At 42.4% G+C, this 21,516-nt stretch overlaps 1 protein-coding gene across 1 annotated transcript; it reads right to left on the reverse strand.

Annotated features, from left to right (window-relative positions):
* Window positions 1–2,443: 2,443 nt before the first annotated feature.
* Window positions 2,444–15,376, reverse strand: Nxf3 (nuclear RNA export factor 3). Its single transcript, XM_042054347.1, has 19 exons — window positions 15,373–15,376; window positions 10,997–11,171; window positions 10,656–10,809; window positions 9,007–9,090; window positions 8,813–8,923; window positions 8,440–8,539; window positions 8,179–8,267; window positions 7,675–7,784; window positions 6,112–6,148; window positions 5,728–5,796; window positions 5,603–5,658; window positions 5,351–5,458; window positions 5,157–5,223; window positions 4,812–4,919; window positions 4,669–4,711; window positions 3,998–4,067; window positions 3,319–3,510; window positions 2,884–2,944; window positions 2,444–2,775 (listed from the first exon to the last, which is right to left on the reverse strand). The coding sequence occupies exons 1-19, from the start codon at window positions 15,374–15,376 to the stop codon at window positions 2,722–2,724; spliced, it is 1,692 nt and encodes a 563-aa protein (XP_041910281.1). The 3' UTR covers window positions 2,444–2,721.
* Between the last annotated feature and the right edge of the window lie 6,140 nt (window positions 15,377–21,516).

A 21,516-nucleotide genomic window follows, 5' to 3' on the forward strand; every position in this document is an offset into this window, starting at 1 on the left:
ACCCCCTTCAGGCTAGGGGCAGAGCAAGCTCTCCCATGCCTGTGGTGAGGAATGGGAACAGCTCTTGGATAATGGGGGCCTGGCTCTCACTGGGCCAGTGAGGGTAGAGCCAACTCTTCATGGTTCTTGTACTTCAACACATGGTTCAACACAAGGTTTGCATGTGTCCCTGTCTTAACATGGGAAATGGACATCAATGCAGACCCCAGCTATCGTATGACCAAGGACCCAGACAAGGCTATCAGCAGCAGCTTGGGCCCAGATTTCACCATGGACCCTGGGTGGCAGCACGGGCCTCTCAGACTGGCATGAGCCCAACAGTAGCATGATCACCAGACTTCAACATAGCCCTAGTTGGCCAGACCCCAGATAGGGGCATGATCTTCAGTGGTAACAACAGCCATGAACATTAACACAGACCGTAAAGCCACAGCCCCTCAGCCACAACCAGGGCCCAGATGACACCATGACCCTGAGTGGTAGAACAGGCATGGTCCTGGCAGTGGCATGTCCCTCAGACTCCCACATGACCTAGAACCCAGGCATCCATGTGGCCTTTGGTAGCAACATGGGAGCAACATGGGCCATGAACATCAACACAAACCCCACCACGGACCCAGACATGGCTCTCGGCAGCAGCCTGGGTGCTGACATCACCATGGCCTCAGGTGGCAGCATGATGCTAGGATACCAATAGACTTTAGGCATTTGCATGGCCTTTGGTGGTAACAGGAGCCACAGACATCAACACACACCCTTGCTATGGTGCAGCCGCGAACCCAGCATGGCCCTCATTGGATGTCTCCATGGCCCTGGGAGGCAGTGCAAGCCACCTAGATCAGGATGGCCCCGTAGTGGCATGACCCTCAGATATCAGCATGACCTCAGATGTCGGCCCAGATCCTCAGCATCCTCATGCATGACCTTTGGGGCAACAGGTGTCACAGACATAAATAAAAATCTCAGCTGCTACAGGGCCACATGTAGCAGACCCAGACATGGCCCTTGGCAGCAGCCCAAGCCTGGATGTCACCGTGGCCACAAGTGACAAACAAGCTTCCCACATCAGCCCATTCTTCACCATCTTTCCCTCTTCAGATCTGCCTCTCTCCACAATACATGAAGCATTCTGTCTCTCTCTCTCTCTCCCATACTCCACCATATACTTATGGTCAATTGCAGTTTCTCTTCCAGGCCCAGGGCAGGCAGCCCCAGGCACGCATGTAGGTGTCCTTCACCTGCCTGGTCCTAAGGGAGCTGGGCAGGCCCGCAGTTTCTCTTCCTGCATGCCACCTGGGGCCACCTGTCCTGTAAAGTAAAGAGAAACCAAGGGCCTGCCCAGTTCTATTAGGACCAGCAGACGAAGGACATTATTTTTTCTTAAAATAGTAATCTTTATTTTCCTTTTCTAATTTTTTTGGGGGGGTTTTCGAAACAGGGTTTCCCTGTAGTTTCTAGAGCCTGTCCTGGAACTAGCTCTTGTAGACCAGGCTGGCCTCGAACTCAGAGATCCACTTGCCTCTGCCTCCCGAGTGCTGGGATTAAAGGCGTGCACCACCACCGCCCGGCTTTCCTTTTCTAAATTATCTCAGTGTTTGTGGCTACTTTTGTACTTTAGGTGGCTGAATATATTTTTATAGGTTTTCTGGATATGACTGCTTTTAATAAAAATACAAAGCTAATAATTTCCTTACTCTTACCTCTTTTTATACCAAGGATTTTTATGGTATTACAGTTACATATATGGGAATCAATTTTCTTCAGAGGCTTTTATGTGTCATTTAATATTATATCCTACCAATTATGATGTTTTTAATTTTGAATAAATTTGTATTGCTAATAAAAGAATATTGTTATCTGCATGAAATACTTGATTAGTACTTTAGGCACATAGAACATCAGTACTGAGTTTTAACAGGGTTAGAGAGTATGTTCAACAGAGGAAGTCTACAGACGCAGAACTGTACAGCCTAAGATTGAGACTAGGACTTCAGTCTCTACAACAGTTCTTCCTTGGAGGCCCTCATTCTTGTAATATGGTCTGCCTCCAGTGAACTTTGAAGGGATTTAACATAACTAGCAACATCGATAGTATCTTCTGAGCATGACACAATTATCACAATCTTTTAGCAATTGCCTCAACTGGGCCTACACAAGACCAGACCTCTCATTGGTCAGTCACAGAATCGGGGATTATCCCTCTCTGCCAAACTATAAGCTACTGATGGATTCTAGAGGAAAAGTAATCATTGTCTTTAACTATGTACCCACAGGTGAGCCCAGTGAATAGTTCCAAACACATGGTCATATAAATGGCCCTGTTTATACTCAGAGGGGCACTGTGCCAAACAAAAACCATGAGTGTGAGACAAGGACTTATAGGAGATATGGAGGAGGAAGAGGGAGAAAGGACAGCATGCAAGTGAGAGTAAAACAGACTATATTACAGAAACACGAAATGCTCAACAAATTTAATAACATCTATAATGAAAGAAAAAATAAGAAACAATGATCTGGAAATACATGGCAAATACACAAACAACAGGTCATTTAGATACATGAGAGTTAGCTTTACAAGCTCCGCCTTAGCTCCCAGGGTGCCTTAGCTCCCAGATGTCCCAATTCATTTACATGGAAATTACCGTGCTAGAACAAAATCACAACAAAGGTTTGAAGAGATAAGATAGTGACTCCTAGGAACTTCTTCTTGGTATGTTGTTCTTAGAATCCTGGACCTGTCTGCATGAAGGTATGCTCGGGGCTCGCATCCTTTACCTGTAGGAAACGAAGGACGCGATTGGGAGACCAACAGACGCAAGAATACCAGCACCATTTCCAGGCCACCTGGCCTTTTCTCGCTTGGCCTGAATTCCCAAACCTTACCTGGAGCCAGGCAAGGCTCTGACTAGCTTCACTGTGATTCCACTGCTCATCATCAAGGCACCTGTGACAGAGTGTGACCAGACAGTATGCATCAAGACACAAGAATAGACACACTGACAACACAAAGGCATGTTCTGATCTATGTGACAGAAACACGCCTCTACATATATTTCAAGATATTCGGCAAGATGACACTTGTGCCATCATATAAGCAAATTCCAGAAAATCCAAATGTGTCTCATTCATGAACAGGGTCCACGGATTGCAGGGAATTATCAAGTAGCTATTTAAAATGGCTAGTTAGCCTAAAGTTTAACTGAGAAGAAACTGATCCGTAAGATAGTGAACGAAATAAAGAAGCGAAGCTTGTATGTTTCCATAACTCATCATCCTACCCCTACCTCACACTACTTCATTGTATATACCAGCACTCACGTCTGAGACCACTCAACATTCATCCCAGCCTGTGTAGAGAATGTCTGCACCATCTTCTGTTGATCCTGAAAGAGGGCAGGCAAATAGCTGGAAGAAGATGTGGCCACGGGAATGGAGGCACTGGGAAGCCCTTGGACATCCCTCACAGACAGCTTGTCATTGATGATACAAAGGCCAGAGGAAAAACATTCCCTGAGATGGATGGGAAAACAGACAAAATAAGTTTCTCAACAATTGTCATGCTCTCACTGAGCTGCAATCGGGTCGTTCCCATATTCCTGCTTTGCCCTGCTTGTCTTCCCTGGTTATCTACAATACTCCCAGAGGGTGAGCACACTGTTGCAGACTGTCTATATCAATAGAACACCAGATTCAACTTTAATCCAACAATGGTTTTGTCAGCAAAAAAGAGTGAACGGTATAATCAACATTTTTAGAAGATACAGTTACAAATGGGAAATGTGACCTGACCAAATTCACAGAATAAGTGAGTGGGTACAGCAAGATCCAGCCTGGTAGTCTGACCCCAGAGTCTACACTTTCAGCCACTACACTAGACTACTCCTTGAATCTCCTCATTGCCCTTCCACACATTGGTCATACCCTGAGAACTCCACCACCACATTGTCGCACAGCCTGAGGCTCTGGTGAGAGTGCCAATCCACAACATAGCACTTACTCAGAACTGTTGCCGTAGGTAGTAATGAAGGTCCGAGTGAAGGCATGAACACAACCCTGAAAGCTGCCCTCTGTTTCAAGGATAAGAAAGAATAATGTGCCTTCAGCATGTGTCAATGCTTTATACCCTCACAGGGCATTCCCCAGTCAGGGTCTTACACAAAAAGAAGCCAAGAACCACTCAACATTTGGCTTGGAGTCACAAATGGCTTGCAAGAATGGAGAGGGCTGGCAGCAATGGAAATGACCCATTCCCGTTGATGGAACCCCTGCCCCATGCTGGACCCTGTGAACATCACTTTCGGTGTTCACTTGGTCTCTGCTTCACATCTCCCTTACAGGGATGGGGAGTAGGGGGCAGTTTAATAAGTGACATTTGCAAATGTGGAAATGCAGAGGTTATGCAACTGGCCCAAAGTCAGAGTAAGGATCTGGAATGAGAGCCACCAACCCCATAGCTCCTGTGCCCTCCCTCACCCAGGAGCTGTGGGGTAGACAGGCACAGCCCTCGGTCAGGGTCAGACCGGGATGGTCTGTGGGCAGGGCACCCTGGGCAGGAGAGCACAAGGGAGGAAAGGCACACAATGAGGGGACCTGGGAGAGTTCTCAGGGGTCCACATCCAGGGCAATGAGCTGGATAGGGTCTGGAGAGGGGATTCTGCAGACACTCACCTTCCTTGAACAATCCACTAACAGAGAAGCAGAGCATCGTCTCCTGGAAAGGAAATGCATGAGTTCAGCATCCTGCATAACTTTCTACCCAACCTCAGCTTTCTGAGTATGTGCTGTGGCCCACAGAAGGAGTGGGTGCTTACTGTCTGGAAGCATATGTCCACCACAAAGGAGGTAAGGTCATGCTGAGTTTGGGGTAATGTACGAAGAAAGCAAATAATGTCACATTTTTTATGCTTCAGCAGCTCCTGCTGCATATCTGTAAAATGAAGAGAAAAAATGACCTTGGAGTTGCATATGCAGTTTGGACACTCACACACCATTTCCCAGTCAGAGTCATGGGCTAAGGGGTCTAGGAACAAGCAGCTGTTGGTTTGGAATCAAGAGAGAGTGTCAGAAATGGGGAGGGCAACAACAGGAACCTTAGCCTCTGGCATCTGTGATTGTGCCCTCTATCCTCCTTTACGCTGTCCAGTCTTACCCGTCACACACTTATAAGAATTTTTGAGAATCTTCGTATTTCTGCTGTGCTTGAAGTACCCGCACAAGCTTCTCCTAGGAGAAAAGGAGGAAACAGAACTGGTGGTCCAGCAAGTGTAAGAGTTCCAAGGGACTGCCTGTATCTGCTGGAGGGTGGGGTGCAGTGCTCTAGGTCATAGCTTGAGCTGATTGTGCTACTTACAAGGATGAGTCCATAGAACTGAAGAGGACGGTCAAAGAGAAGCAAGCCTCAGCATGGTAGGCATTAAGGAGTTCCTGCCGATCTCCACTGTCATAGATGAAGTAATACCTGTTGGAGGTGGGGTCATAGGATAGGCTAATCACATCAATTTGGGCCTCAAATGAGAGTTCAAAGTTTTATCAAGTAGAGCTATAATTTTGTAGCCTCACCTCCCACATGGCTCCCTTTTGTCAGGTTCCCGGAGGTACTTACTGCTGCAGGAACTGTAGGACCAGAGTCTTTACAGCCTCAGATTCAAAAAAACTCCCCTGAAATAAAAGCAAACAGGATGTAGGTTCTGACCCATTTTATACACAAATTAAAACCTCTCTCCTCACCTTGCAAGTTGGTAAACTCTTGTGGTCCTCGAGGCCACAGAGAGTTGGTTTAGGTGATTCCTGTCCTTCCTGTGGGAAGCAAGAAAACTCAATGCAGAGCTGGCAGATGATTCTAGATGATGAGGGAAAGGGATGGGTTTACAGAATGGGGGAGATCAGAAGTCAGGTGTGGAAAGGACCCTGGAAATGTCAGTGTTAGACGTCAAGTTGGGATCATGACTTGCTGTTGGCAAGTTCTCCTGTGAATCTGAATCACTTCCCCATATCTCTTTGAAAGGACAAGTTCAAAAAGTCTAACTTAAGCAAGACCTATTAGCTTTCAGAGAATTTTGGATGTAATTCCAGGCCCAGTTAGAGAAATCAATAATCAAGGAATACACTTACCAGGCTTAATAACTTGGGGAACAATTCCAGAATTGAACTACCAAAAAAAAAAAAAATGCAACCTGGTTAAGAACTATGTAGTATATATGTATATACAATCATTGCATGGCATCTCGTTACTATATGTTAGATAGCATGTCTGATTAATACATTAACTTGTGATGTATTCATCCATCTGCTGACATATAAATATAGGAACACCGATATAACCATATAAAAATAATTGAAAGTGAAAAGATAGTCCTTGTGGCAATGACCTAGAAGAAAGAGCATTGTCTTTCCCTGCTGCTCTCTTCTCTTTTCTTCTTATTGGGTAGCTCCTACACTCCCTGATCTAATCCCTTTCTTCAGGCTCACAAGAAGCCACGTTGGAGAAGCAGAACTCCAAGGACTCATTCCCCCTCCTCACAGTCTCCATGAGAAGCTCTGCAGGGAGCAAGGCATGGGATGGGATCCCAGGACTCTATCACCTTGTTCGTGCCCACCATTCTAGAGAGGCTGGGGCAGGGAGGTGAGAAAGGCATGGCTCAGGACTCAGTAAGAGGAAGGGATGGGGACAGTAATGGAAAGGGAGTGAAAGTGGGTGAGGTAGATGTGGGGGAGACACAGAGAGTGGGGCAAAGGAGAAAAAGGAAGCCGCACAAATGGAATGAAGGATGCTCTGTCTGGCCTGGTACTAAAGGTCAGGGGTCACTGGTAATAGAGGGGAAAAGGGCTCCTCTGCAGCAGTCCTTTACCTCATCTTCTCCAGACTGTGCCCGGGACCCAAAGCAAGAATGAACGTGAAGACTTCACAGAATTAGGTACTGTTGAGTGCAGGCTCATATTTTTTCCTATGCAGGGCTCATTCTAGGAGCAATGAGCATCTTTGAGGGAAAGGGACATTCCCCAGTAGCAGCTGGCTCTTATAGTCACTATGTTCTCTCCTGGAGGTCCCTCTCTACTTCTGTGTGTCTGAGTATGGGTCTAATCCAAGGAATCAACTTGCTTATCTCAGGCCATGCAGGGATCCTCTTTAACGTTAGGTAGGATGATGAGCAAGGTAGGTAGGTGGGTAGATAAGGAAGACAGAAGAGATGGACGCCTCTTTGGTTCTCTACAGGTTCCTCTTGACCCAGGGAGCCCTCTGCTCTCTGACATTGACCCATTTCTAGATCTTTAGTTCAGGGAACTCATGTTTCTTTCCAAGGAGGACTAAGCCACCCCAAAAGTGGTCCAAAGTAGGTAATGTTATTATCATTAAGAACCCCTGACCTCATCCTGCAGTAAGAGAGCCTTCAGGGCAGCCTGGAACAGATGAAGGGACTTTATAAGAGTAAGAAAAAGGGAGCTCTGGTTAGGGTAGGGGAGGAGCCCAGTGTCATTTTTCTAAAGCACTGGAGTGCATGCTGGAGGAGACTAAATGCTCAGACATAGGAATCACACCCCAGATTACGTAAGCAGAGGAGAAGGTCAGTAGGAAAGGAGTAGCATGGGGACAGCTGAGAATATAGACAGAGTGGAGGGTGAGGTCTGTGGTCCTCCCCAAAGACCAGAGCTGCTCCTCTTGAAGATACAACTGACTTTATGTTACTGGACTTATCCGGGATGGTAGTACTCAGAGAGCTTTGGTCTGCACGTATCTCTTCTGGATCCAGGTCTTGTCCCTTGACTACCGTCTCTGCAGACTTCATCTGCAATTATGGGAATAAATACACGGATCAAGAGAAGAAAAGCAAAGGATTCTTGAACTTTCGGCTCTTTCCCTTGATCCCTTACCAGTAAATCCACTTCCCTGCCTCGTGTCAATGCTCCAATGACCACTTCTCCTTTCTCATAATATCTCAGTATTATGTCTCACCTCATTTCCAGATTCATCCAGGCTGTCAACAGTAGGGGCCGCTGCTTTAGTATCAAAAAAGCCAAACGTCTGATAGGGTTTACTGTAATTCTGGTTCAAGGGCAACATTCAAGTTAATAGGAAAAAAAGAGTGAAATGAAGCAACAGTGAAAACTTGAGATCAAACTAAGTACTAGCTAATCGCTACCAAACTTACTCTCCAAACAGCATCAAGTGTATGGTCTTACCCGCATCATGTCCTCTTCGTAAAAATCCAGGGATGGAGCCATGCTCCTTCTAAGATTCAGTGACAAGTCAGTAGGATGGGTCAACAAGTCTTCAGGAATCAAGAACAGAGAATCAGAAGGCTAAGAGGCAGTCAGCTGACACAGAGCTGATACAGAGGGGTTGCCAGCACCAACCTCTCCTTAATTTACAGTTCCTAAATTTCCACACCAGCCAGCCCCTTCTTCCCTTATTTCCTCTAGACTTACTGCTGTCAGTCATGCCTTGCACAAATGGGAGTCTCTGCATATTAAGAAATTGCTGAGAAGTAGCACCCTGTTGGTTCATAGCCAGCTGCAGAATCACAGATGGAGTTCTATGACTCTGAGGCAGAAGTTATACAAGGGACAACAGATGGGGGAAAGGCACAGGTCCAGCGGTGGGTATATAAAATGTCTTAATCCTACATTACCTTCATTTGGTCCATCTTCTTTGACTTCAGCTCTGTCACCAAGTGGAGTTCATCACAGGGGCTGATGAAGATTGTTATCTGCAGAGAACAAATGAGAGTTTGTGTTGACACTGAGAACTGAGAAGCCCCAGAATCATACAAGATATTAACCCTGGCTTGCAATTGGTCACAGTCATACTCTTGACACATACCTTATTATTAGACTCATCCCAAATCTTGTCACTGATACGTTTTAGTTCAAAGGCAATGTCGGGATTATCAACAAAAAACTGGGCGTGTGTTTTCTCATAGTGAAACTGCATGAATAAGGGTGAGAGAAATAGAATATGGCCAAATGTCATGGTTCATAGAGCCCATCATTCGTCCTGATTCCTCTTACCTCTACTGGAGTGAAAGGGATACTGCACTGGCTCTGAATCAAATTCAAGAGCCACTTCTTATCATAGTTTATGCCAGAGCGAATCTAGAATCAAACATAAAAAAAAGAATAGGAGAAAAGATTGGCACATTGGAATTTATTTCATGCATGAAAGGTAATTACACAATACACTCTTTAATGAGCAAATATATTAATGCAGCAAAACTTACATTTATTGGAACAAATAAACTAGATTTAAACACTAATGCTTCTACCAGGTGTTTCATTACAAAATAATTGGTGTCTTAAAACTCTATGTTTCGAGTACTTACTTTCAGAACTCTTTTGAGATAAAACGCTGTAACAAAGTATCAATATCTGAATATACATTATCAACACCAATATGATACAGGCATAGAAGTCTCATTTTATATATGTACGGTGGAAATACTGTAAAAAAGGATGAAAACAGACTGGCCAGAATTTAAATTATCAAACTAATTCATGATAAACCTCTATAAACTTAAATACTTATCCTTGCTACATTCTCTTACCTATGGAAAGTGCTGTCTGTAAAGAGAAAGAAAATAAAACCTCCTGTTTACATCAAATATTTGGTTTTTGCTCTAAACTTTTATATTTTTTTATTTCACTGTTCCTTATTTTACATTAATATAGGGTCTTGTGGCATTGCTCAAGCTGGTCTCAAGCGACCAATCCTCTGGCCTTAGTCTCCTGAGCAGCTGGGATTACATGTATGTGGCATGTTGGAATTTAAAGTTAGAGTTAATCGAATAAAGGATTTCAGCCCATAACATACCACATGAGTTTGTTTACATAAAAATCTAGAAAATATGGACAAATCTATTGTGGTAGAAAACTAACCAAGAATTGATTGAAAAAATGATATGGAGAAAGAATGGAAGAGAACAATTATAAAGGGGAGCAAGGATGCTTGAGGTGTTTGATGGGCATGTTGACTGGGAAAATGGCTTCACAGATGTGCAGCCAAGTAGTGTTAAGTTATATACTTTAAATGCATGTGATTTATTATTTGTTAATTTTACTTAAAGAAAGCCGTAAAATGGAAGGACTCAAATATGTTTGCTTTTAAGCTTTAAGGCAATTTCTAAAGATGGTACAAATTTTATTATTTCCTTTATATCATCTGTGGATTTCCTGAATCTACTTTCCTTTCATTCAGTGATATGTAAATAAACTTTTTAAATTGCAACAGCTAATTTATTTTGTATTATTTCTCTTATTTTTGAGATTATAATATGATTTCATTTGTAAATCCATAATAAGAGATCTTACCTATGGCAGAACTAGCTTTCTTCTTTAATAGGGACCCCAAAGACACTTTGCCAATCACCTCGTCAATACACACATCCAATTTTAGCAAAACTGGGGCATCTAGTGTAGAGCTGTTATATCTTCTCACATGGATTTCTTCCTTTGCTTATACACGACTCCCTGACTTCTCCCTACAGTCACCCTGGTCTGTGTTCATTGCCTGTCTGATTTGCCCTTTAATTGATTCAGCATGTAGACTCCTCTGTCAACTCCACTGTATCCAAAAAAGCACCCAATAACTCTATTCAATTCCAATACAACTCCTCTTGATTGCCTTCTTTTGAGTATTAGATCCATTTTCTGGGGGTACTTACTATGACCTTGAACCAGTTCTTTGAGGTGTCATCTTGCTCGTCCCTCTCCATTGTTCTCTCTGGAGGTATTAGCCATCCCTCCCTATTAATATACATTTGGTTTCGTTTATGTAAGTTGATTCTCTGATGACGGGATGGAATACCATATGGAGTGCTGTAGGAAAACAAAGTAAAAGTAGTCCACATATACTTAGAAATTCTCCAATAGACCATTTGCCCCACTTGTACCAAGGCTACAGAAAGATTGCTCAACCACTTGGAGATATAAATGACATATTTAACTACAGTGGTATGCATTTCACTAGCCTGGTATATTCCAACCATACTGACTGGTCACTTACTATCTTCTTCTAGTATATATGGGAGGATCACTCATTGCTGGCTCTCCACCTTGCTGCTGAGAGAATGAAGTATGCACTGTAGCACTGATGTGTTCAGTAGAGTTGAGAAATGTCCTTCGGAAAATTCCCCGACATCTCATTCTTCTTTGATAAGGGTTAGTTTCGGAACTGTACCCTTAAATTAAAATCAAGACATTAATGTATGATACCTCCCAAAAAAGGTACTGGGGAAATATATTGGCAAATGAAGGTTGTTAGCTGTTATAAAGGTTGTTAGTTGTTATAATATCCCCAAATATCTGTAATCAGTGTGAAAAATACTGAAAGCCTTCACTGTGCTTCCACCTCCTGGGAGATAAGAGGCAGGGAGCTAAGGAGAAAACAAACACAGAGGTCAAGGTCTGGGTTCAACAATTGCTCTGTGATGTTACTAACCGTCCTGCCCTTCTGGGGCAGAGTGATCTGAGACAAATTATGTTTCATTCCTCAATCTTGGCTCTCTCTTCTGTTTGAAGAATAATAAAAATTATCTTGAAAGGTTTTTTATGGTTCAAGGATCACAGGCAAACTCCCTGCCCGAAAGAAGAGCTGGACAAATGATACATAAAGCAGAACAAAATATCCAGGTTGTGTCTTGCTCAAATATTATCATGAAGACCAGGAAAAGAGAAGGGACGAAGTTAAAGAAAATATGGAAAGCATAGCTAACACATTAGTTGAGAAGTTTCAATTAAAAGTGACTTCAAGCCGGGCGGCGGTGGCGCACGCCTTTAATCCCAGCACTCGGGAGGCAGAAGCAGGCGGATCTCTGTGAGTTCGAGGCCAACCTGGGCTACAAGAACTAGTTCCGGGACAGTCTCCAAAAGCTACAGAAGAAACCCTGTCTTGAAAAACCAAAAAAAAAAGTGACTTCAAGTTCAAATAAAAACAGCAATAGAATAGAAGGACTGTGTACACTGAGAAAAAGATCTCATCAATTTTGAGAACTTGTTGTTCTTGTGGTGAATGGGAGTTCAGTTCCCAGCACCCACATGGTGGCTCACAGCCATCTGTAACTCCAGTTCCAGGTAATCTGATGTGTTCTCCTGATCTCCTCAAGTACCAGGCACATATAAGGTGCACAGGCATAAATACAAACAAAACACTCTTACATTAAGTAAATAAACCTTAGAAAGTTAAACTAAAACAGAATTAGTCTGTGAGATGGCTCAGCAGAAAAAGGGCTTGCCGCTTGCCATCTAGCCTGAGCACTAGAGTTCAGTTCCCTAGACCCAAATTGTGCATGAAGAGCACTGTTTTCCTCAAGTTTCCTGTTGTTCTGAGGCCTCCAAACATATGCACCCATGCAATACACTGAATTAATTAATTAATGTTTTAAAAATCAGAAACATCCCTTTGGGGTCTGGAAGCACACACTTATGATACCAGCCCCTAGGAGGCAGAGAAAGAAGACTGCCATAAGTTCAAGGTCAAGCTGGTCTTCAAACAGATTTCCATGGAGTAAAGAAAAGTCCGTGACATTGATAAATTTGTAGGCAAATCTGAGTATTTAGTATATAATACAATATTTCTTCTGCGATGCATATGCATATCTCAGATAACTACTATGAAAAAAGACTAGAAAAAGAAAAGGGAAAATTAAGAAGATGTGGTATTCCTACCTCACATATAGTGAAAGCACATGACAAATCAGGTGAGGGTAAAGAGTCATAATGGTGCAAGAATCATGTACTGTCTGAGGACAGGTAAAAATAAGGGTATGCTGGCTAGTAGTGGTAACCCAAGATATAATAATAAAAAAATAAAAGAATAAAAGTAAATAAAGATAAATGTATAAAAATAGCATATCTGTACCAAATTAAACCTATTATTTTATTAAAAGTAAGTTAAATATTCCAAATTAAAGGGCAGACAGAGTCTGACTATGTAAAAAAAAAATTCCATCAGCCAGGTATGGAGGAACATGTCTGAAAGTCACCACTTGGAAAGTAGAGACAGGAGAATCAGGAATGCAAGCCCAGCTTTAGCTACTTAGGGAGTGCAAGGTCAGACTTGCCTACATAATGAGACCCTGTCTGAGAACAAATGAAAGGAAGGATTCTGTCAAATGTACTTTCAAACACATAAAATTTAATTATATATAAAAGTTTTAAACAAAAAAGGCAAAACATTCTCACTTATATGTGGAAGCTTAAAAGGTGGAACTCCTAGAAGCAGAGAGTAACATGTGATTACCAGAGGTTAGAAACTGTGGAAGGAGAGGTGAATAAAGAATAGTTCGTGTGTACAAGGTGGAATACCCATTACAGTGGGAGGAATAAGTCCTAATATTCTTTTCTTAAGATTTATGTATGTTCAGAATCAACTAACCTGGGCTCCTAGGGGCTCACAGAGTCTTAACTGACAATCATGGAGTCTACACAAAACTGACCTAGGCCCTCTGCATATGTTATAACTGAGTAGCTTGGTGTTCTTGTGGGACTCTTAACAGGTGGAGCAGGGGCTGTTTCTGACTCTTTTGCCTGTTTTGGGGACGCCTTTCCTCCTGCTGGGTTGCCTTTTTCAGTCTTAATACAAGGGTTTGTGCTTAGTCTTATTGTGTGTGTATGTACATATACGTATATATATAGTATTTTTAAATAACAAAATATGTACATATATGTATATATATTTAAATAACAAAATAAATATCATTTTGTACTATCTAACTGCAGGTTTATGTTGGAAATAGAAAAGGTAAACTTTACAGAATATTTGGATTGGGTGGTAGTGGCATACACTTTTAATCCCAGTACTTGGGAGGCAGAGGCAGGTGGATCTCAGTGAGTTTGAGGCCAGCCTGGTCTGCATAGTAAGTTCTAGGACAGCCAGGACTGTTACATACAGAAACCCTGTCTTGAAAAAAGTGAAAGAAAGGGAGAGGGGGGGAGGGAGCAAGGAAGGAAGGAAGGAAGGAAGAAAGGAAGAAAGGAAGGAAGGAAGGAAAGAAGGAAGGAAGGAAGGAAGGAAGGAAGAAATTCTGTGGGACAGGGATATAGTTCAGTTGATAGACTGCCTTCCTCACATGAATAAGACTGTAGGTTCCATGGCCAGCACGGCATAGACTAGGGGTAAGGGTAATGGCACTCTCTTTTAGCATTCAAGAGTAGGAGGCAGAAGTGTCAGAAGTTCAAGGTCATCCTTGCCTACATAAAAAACTTCAAGATCAGCGGAGGCTGCCTGCAACACCATATCAAGCATGAGAGAAAGGGAGGAGGAACGAAATAGTAAGAAAGGGCATTTCATAGTGATAAAGTTTCAATTTTAAAAAAAGTATTTAAAAAGTTTCAATCAAACAAGAAGATGGGGCTGGAAAGATGGCTCAGAGGTTAAGAACACTGGCTGTTCTTCCAGAGGTCCTGAGTTCAATTCTCAGCAACCACATGGTGGCTCACAACCATCTATAATGGGATCTGGTGCCCTCTTCTAGCTTGAAGGCATACATGCAGGAGGAACACTGTATACTTAATAAATAAATAAAGTCTTAAAAATAAAACAAGATAGTATTAAAGTCTGCACTTGCATGAATATCTTAATATAAAGAAATAAAATTGACTGGAGGGAAAATAAGTGGACAAATACAAAATTTGGGGAAATTTTCAACATTACAGATAAATCTATCAGACAATAGTTCATGTGCATAAGGAAAATTTAAACAATTTCAGAAACAAAGTAGGAAAAAAGCAAAAGCAAAAGGATCACTTTAGCCCAAGAGCTCAAGGACAGCCTGAAATGTCATTTATGTACATAGGTAAAAAATATGACTTTATATGTTATATATACATACATAACAAATGTATTTAACTGACATAGAACCCTACACACATGTAAGACGTTTCAGAACTGTTCACACAACATAAAGCAAGTATCTAGAAACTTCTATAAGGATAATGCAATGTTCAGAATGACTGAAGTAGATTCAATCCACGGTTGCTTCCTTGTTCCTTTATTAACATTAGTATGAATATGAAGAATATTAATTTCCACCAAACCCTTCTCTAGGTCATATTTTCTATTTCTCAAATCCTAGACTGGATATGACCTAAAGCTCAGATCTTTCTTCTCAATGTGTTTGAGGGTGAGGGAGTGGTAAGCAGGGAACTGCACTTCACCTCCACAAAAAGGGAGGCTTTCTATGAAGAAACATGATAATCACCTCAGTACTCATTTGATCCTTGTCTTCTGGAGAGTGGAAACTAAACAACTTGTGGGTCCCTCGACCCTACCCCTACTCTGTTCCTAAAGAGGTCACCTAAGGGCCATAAGGGAAGAGGAAAGCACAGTATCACCCCTGCCCTAAGAAAACCTGGGCAAACACCCCATGCTGTTCAACTCACCCATGGTAGGTCCTGAAGTACCTTGTTACAGATGTTCTTACTGTGTTCTTCTCAGGAGACTGTGTGGTCTAGAGCTGAAAAACTGAAGAAAGCTGCTGAGAGAGAGAAAAGCAGGCTCTAAACGTCAGCTGCAAGATGGAAGTCCTTTCAGGAAGTTTCATTCAGTAGGGCATGGAGAGGAGGTCCCTGGGGTTGGGCAGAGTAGACCAACTTCCTGTTTTTACTGCCTTCTAAAGGTTTGACCAATCAAACACTCTGAGAGTCTTCAACTTGAGCCACTGCTACTCCAGAGACTAACTAACGTGTGACAGCTTGGGCCTCTGGTACTTATTGCTACAAATGCAGAGAACTTGGCATACCCAGCTCTGTACTGGTTACATTCTACTATGTTCTTTAGTTTTTGAGAGCTCCGAGTGTCCCCTGTGAACCAGACACCATACTTCTGTACTTGTAACATCAGATATGCTGATATGCTCTCCCCTCCTCCACTCCTCAAGAAATTATCTGATCTCAGAATCACCAGCCTCTGAAGTTGTGGAGGCTTAATGGAGTACAAGTTTTGTCTGGAGACATTCAGCTGTTAGCTTGGGAAACAGAGTAGAACTAAGATCTACAGCATAGGGTGAGCCTTACAAGTGACACCCTTTGTTTTCTTAAATTAGAACAAAGTAACAGAATGTTCTGAAAACCATCATGTGGTTGTAATTTACCTTCTGCTCACTCCAGAGGTAGAACACACACACTCAGAGAGAGGGGCAAAGGAAAAGGGGAGAAGAGAGAGGAGCAAAGAGAGGAGGGGGGAGATAAAGGAACAAGCGAAGTTTATTGGATCATTGTGATGCGCAATCTCGATGATACTGGAGTGACCGTAGTCAATGGGGATAAGGGTCTCAGTGATTAGAGACAGAAATATAGTTCCAAGTATGTCAAGCCTCTGTACAAAAAGGGGAAAGGAAAGGGAGTCTGGATTCAAGTGCATCCACAGAACTTTCTTGAAACTCTTCGCCTCAAACATTTTGACAGCCCATCCCAGGTCTATACGCTCTGAGAAATGAAGTCCAGCCATTGAACAAATCCCCCGCCTTTGTCTCTCTGTCTCTGTCTATCTGTCTCTGTCGCTCTCTGTCTCTCCCTCTCTCTCTGTCTCTCTGTCTCTGTCTCTCTCTCTCTCTGTGTGTGTGTGTGTGTGTGTCTGTGTTTACAAATATATAAATAAAACCTGCTAAGGCTGCTGCTATTGTATTCATGTCTTCAGGACTGACCACTTGGTACATGACAAGCAATTAGTGGGCTCCTTCCTGGAGAGGACGACTCTCCTTCTCTTAGCAGCCATCAGTCGCCTATGGTTTCCTGTCCAGGGTGTGCGTCCATGAGATGTGCCCCCTTCTGCATTAGCATGCTTATTGAGAATGCCATTCTTCAGATCTTACTTACATAGCCATTTCTAAGGGCAGACTTCCTGCTACCCAGGCTCTTACAATTAACTCCGTTTTGTCCTAGATTTGGCAAACTGCACCCAATTTTAACTAGTCCCCTGTTGAGCACATCCGCTGAGCACCTACACCTTTCTGAGGTCTGCTGTTTTGCAACATAAAAGAAATTGTTTTAATCAGCTTAGTAGAAACTTTTGAAGCTTTTCAATCCCCCCCATTGCCTCTAGTATGATACAATTGTGGCTTGAAGTTTTAAAAACCCTACCCTGTTTTTCTTTGGGCAAAGACTTCTTTGTAGCATGAGTCTGCTCTTGGTCACTGGCCTAAATAAAGGACTCATACTTGGTCTTATATCCATAGTGGTTTGTAGCTTTCTTTCATGACCTGTAACACAGACTTTCAGCCCTCTCTTTATCAGTGTTTCCTGGGTCGTAAGTGCAGAAGCTGTAATGTACATGTATCCACTGGGGCTGGGTTCACCATGATATGCTCATTCTACTACATTGTGTTCAGTTGTAGTATTCTGTCATGGTCTCATTCTAAAATTTATATGGAACCATGAAAAAACTGGATTGCCAAAGCAATCCTCAGCAAAAATCATATTGGAGGGGTTACCATTCCAGACTTCAAGAGATGTTACAGAATTATAGTGACAAAATTAATATGGTCCTGGCACAAAAACAGACATGTAGAGCAATGGAACAAACTAGAAGACCCAAACTCATAACTACAGTCATCTGATGTTTGGCAGAGGCAATAAAACATACACTTGGAGAAAAGACAGCATCTTCAACAAATGGTGCTGAGAAGGCAGGTTGTCCACATATAAACGAATGGAATTAGACTTATGTCTATCACCTTGAACAAAAAGTAGATCTAAGTGGACCAAAGACCTTATCTTGAAATATGAAACACTGAAATGCATAGATAATGCTGCTAGAAAAAAAAGCATAGGCAGTGCCTACAAGGTATAGGTGTAGAAAAGGACTTTCGGAATGGTATTCCAACAATTGACAAATGGGACCTCATAAAACTAAAAAGCTTCTGAACATCGATGGAAACAATCAATTAAGTGAAGAAGAAACCCACAGACTGGAGAAGACTCTTTGCCAGCTCTACATCTTTCAGAGGATTAATATTCAACATATATACAGAACCCAAAGAGTCAAGGAAACAAAAGACCCAATTAAAAATGGACTAGGGATTTAAACAAATAGTTCTGATGTGGGAGAGTCTTCTGTTTGTGTTTATTTCATTCGTTAATAAAGAAACTGCCTTGGCCCATTCAGTAGGCCAGCCCTTAGGTGGGTGGAGTAGACAGAACAGGAAGAAGGAAGTGAGGTAGATGGCTCAGACAATTGCCATACCTCTCCTCTCTGGGGCAGAGGCGATGAAGCTCCAGCCCAAGATGGACGAATGCAAGAAGCTTCCAGGCAAGGCACCACTTTGTGGTGCTACACAGATTATTAGATATGGGTTAATCAAGATGTGAGAGTTAGCCAGTAAGAGGCTAGAGCTAATGGGCCAAGCAGTGTTTAAAAGAATACAATTTGTGTGTTGTTATTTCAGGTGTAAAGCTAGCTGTGCGGGATGAGAAACAGGCCTGCCTGCAGCTCATCACTACATAGTTCACTAGAGAAAATAAAAAATGGCTAATCAATATCTCAAATATGTTCACCATTCTTAGCATTTGGGAAAATGGAAGTTTTTTTTTTTAAAGTTGAGATTTCATTTTTACCCAGCCGGAATGGCTAAGAGCATCAAACCAATTGACAAAAATATTGAGGTTGTGGGGAAAGGGCAATCTTCATTCACTGTTGGTGGGAATGCAAATTTGTGCATCCATTCTAGAATCCAGTATGAACAACACCCAATTCATTTCTTCACAAGAGTTAAGAAATGTAAACAAGCCGGGCGGTGGTGGCGCACGCCTTTAATCCCAGCACTTGGGAGGCAGAGGCAGGCGGATCTCTGTGAGTTCGAGACCAGCCTGGTCTACAAGAGCTAGTTCCAGGACAGGCTCCAAAGCTGCAGAGAAACCCTGTCTCGAAAAACCAAAACCAAAAAAAGAAAAAAAAAAAGAAATGTAAACAAAACCTAAAAGTACTTCAGCAGATGAATGGATAATAAAAATGTGCTGGCACATTTTTCAAAACCTTACTCTACCTTTCTTTGAGCAGGGAGTTATTTGTGGCAGGAGCCTGCTCTCAGTCACTGGCTTAAATAAAGGACTCATGCTTGGCACACACACACACACACACACACACACACACACACACACACACTACATATACACAAGGAATACTGTTCAGCTATAAAGAAAAATGAACTCACAAAATTTTCAAGTAAAAAGATTGACCTAGGAAAGATTATACTGAGAGAAGTGGCCCATAAAGCAAACGCCTCATATCCCCTCTCATCTATGGCTCCTAGCTCTGTATCTTTAGATGTGAGTATATAACATGGAGTAGCCACAGAAATAAAGAAGTATAAAGGAACCATTAGAGACCATGATAGGGAAATATCAGGATACAGATTATATGAAATAGGAAATAGAAAAATAGGAAGGGCTCTCCAACGTAGGAGTGAGTGGGAGGCCAGTACAGGAGGAGGGAGGAGGGTCAAATAACACCAAGATTGTTTGATAAAGCCACAAGGAAGCATTATTTTATGTTCCCCTAAGACATACACAATACATGTAAGTTCATATTTACACACACACACACACACACACACACACACACACTAAAGGAAGTTAAGTCACAGGGCTGACAAGGCTCCCAGCAATAAAACTCCAGTACCAGGTATAAGAAATCTCCTTTCGCCGGGCGGTGGTGGCGCACGCCTTTAATCCCAGCACTTGGGAGGCAGAGGCAGGCGGATCTCTGTGAGTTCGAGACCAGCCTGGTCTACAAGAGCTAGCTCCAGGACAGGCTCTAAAGCTGCAGAGAAACCCTGTCTCGAAAAAAACCAAAAAAAAAAAAAATCTCCTTTCAAATCATTCATCAGAGATGATGAACTCCAAAACAATACAGACTATGTCAACTGCCCTCATCTGCATCTCAGAGGTTGAGGGTGGGCCCCAATTGCTGAACGTACCATGCATTTATGAAACAGGAATCAGATTATTTGAAGTTAATCTAACCTGAGTGCCTCCTTCCTGTGATCCAGCTTCAGTGGTATCAGGAAATGCTTCGCAAGCTGCCAAGGGAGAAAATCAGACTTATCAGGCATGGAATCTATAACCCATAACAATGCCCAGAATGATAGGATACCCATAAAGGTCCAGTGAGTGGCATTCATATCTTGGTGGTAGCCAACAGGTGTCTAATTAAACTTAAGACCAACTCAAGAGAAGGAAAATCATGCCTGGTACTAGACACCTAGTCAACTTCTATTCTTTAAATTATCACTTACTTTATATACAATATCACAATAGTTTATTTTATGGTCTCCATTATAACATATATTTAAATTTTTCCTTTATTTTATCTTAATGGTGCACATCTACATGCATGCATGTGTGCAGAGGATCTGTGGAAGCCAGAGGTACTGGATCAGCCTGGAGAAAGATTAACAGATGGTTGTACACTCAACACTGGGAACTGAACTCAGGTCCTCTGCAAGAACAGTATGCATTTCTAACTGCTGAATAATTTGCATAAAATATTTCATTAGAGATGAGGAAACAGCATCTCATCTTAGGCAGAATGGAGTCATTTCTCATGTGGTCGTCACTGATATTTTTAATCTCTGTTTTATTCATTTTACATAGCAACCACGGTTCCCCTCCCTTCCCTCCTTCCGCTCTCATCAACCTCCATCCACTCCCATGCACACTTCAGACAGGGTTAGGCCTCCCGTGGGCAGTGTGCAGTAGTATTCTTATGAGCATGGGCAACCACACTTCACTAACTCCATCTTTGAAGTCCTCAGCCTTAACTGGCTGCCACAATCTACAATCCTAATGTTGTTTTACTTTCTTCCCTCAAAAACTGGGTCAAATGGAGTGGAATCCCTCCCCCCTGTGCTGGACTCACAAGTAAAGGAGGATGCCACCAAATCTCAGTGTTCAGGAACATGTTCAGTAAGGTAGATTAAGATTTGATCTCTCTCTATGACAGCAGTAAATAGAAAGTCGTCCAAGATTGCACTCAGGTAAGCAAAAATATGTAAGACTTTTATCAATATTATTAATCTTATCATCTGTATTGACTACATATTTACCTGGCTTCGTCACTGTCTCACCGGTCTGCTGAGAATACTTAGAGTCAAACATAGACCGTTAGCTTGTGTCTTGCTGAACAGAAACATTCCCAAACAAAATCAACATCGGTAATTCTGTAATTGTGATGAAATTAACAAAATGAAGCAAGACAAGGAAAATCAAAAATAACCATTCTTATCCTGACTAATCTAAATGATTCGTATTTCATTTTTTAAGAAATACATGAGTACTGCATTGACATCATTTCCACCTCACCCTCTTCCCCTTCTAACTTCTGCATTCCATTCCTCCTCAAGGTCATGGCCTCTTTTGTTTATTTTTCTCTTGTTTTTTGAGATAAGATTTTTCTGTGTTGGGGCTGGAGACGTGGCTCAGACGTTAAGAGCACTGGCTGCTCTTCCAAAGGTCCTGAGTTCAATTCCCAGCAACCACATGGTGGCTCACAACCATCTGTAATGAGGTCTGGTGCTCTCTTCTGGCCTG

The sequence above is a fragment of the Arvicola amphibius genome, chromosome X, assembly GCF_903992535.2.
Source record: "Arvicola amphibius chromosome X, mArvAmp1.2, whole genome shotgun sequence".
In the NCBI taxonomy this organism is placed as follows: domain Eukaryota; kingdom Metazoa; phylum Chordata; class Mammalia; order Rodentia; family Cricetidae; genus Arvicola; species Arvicola amphibius.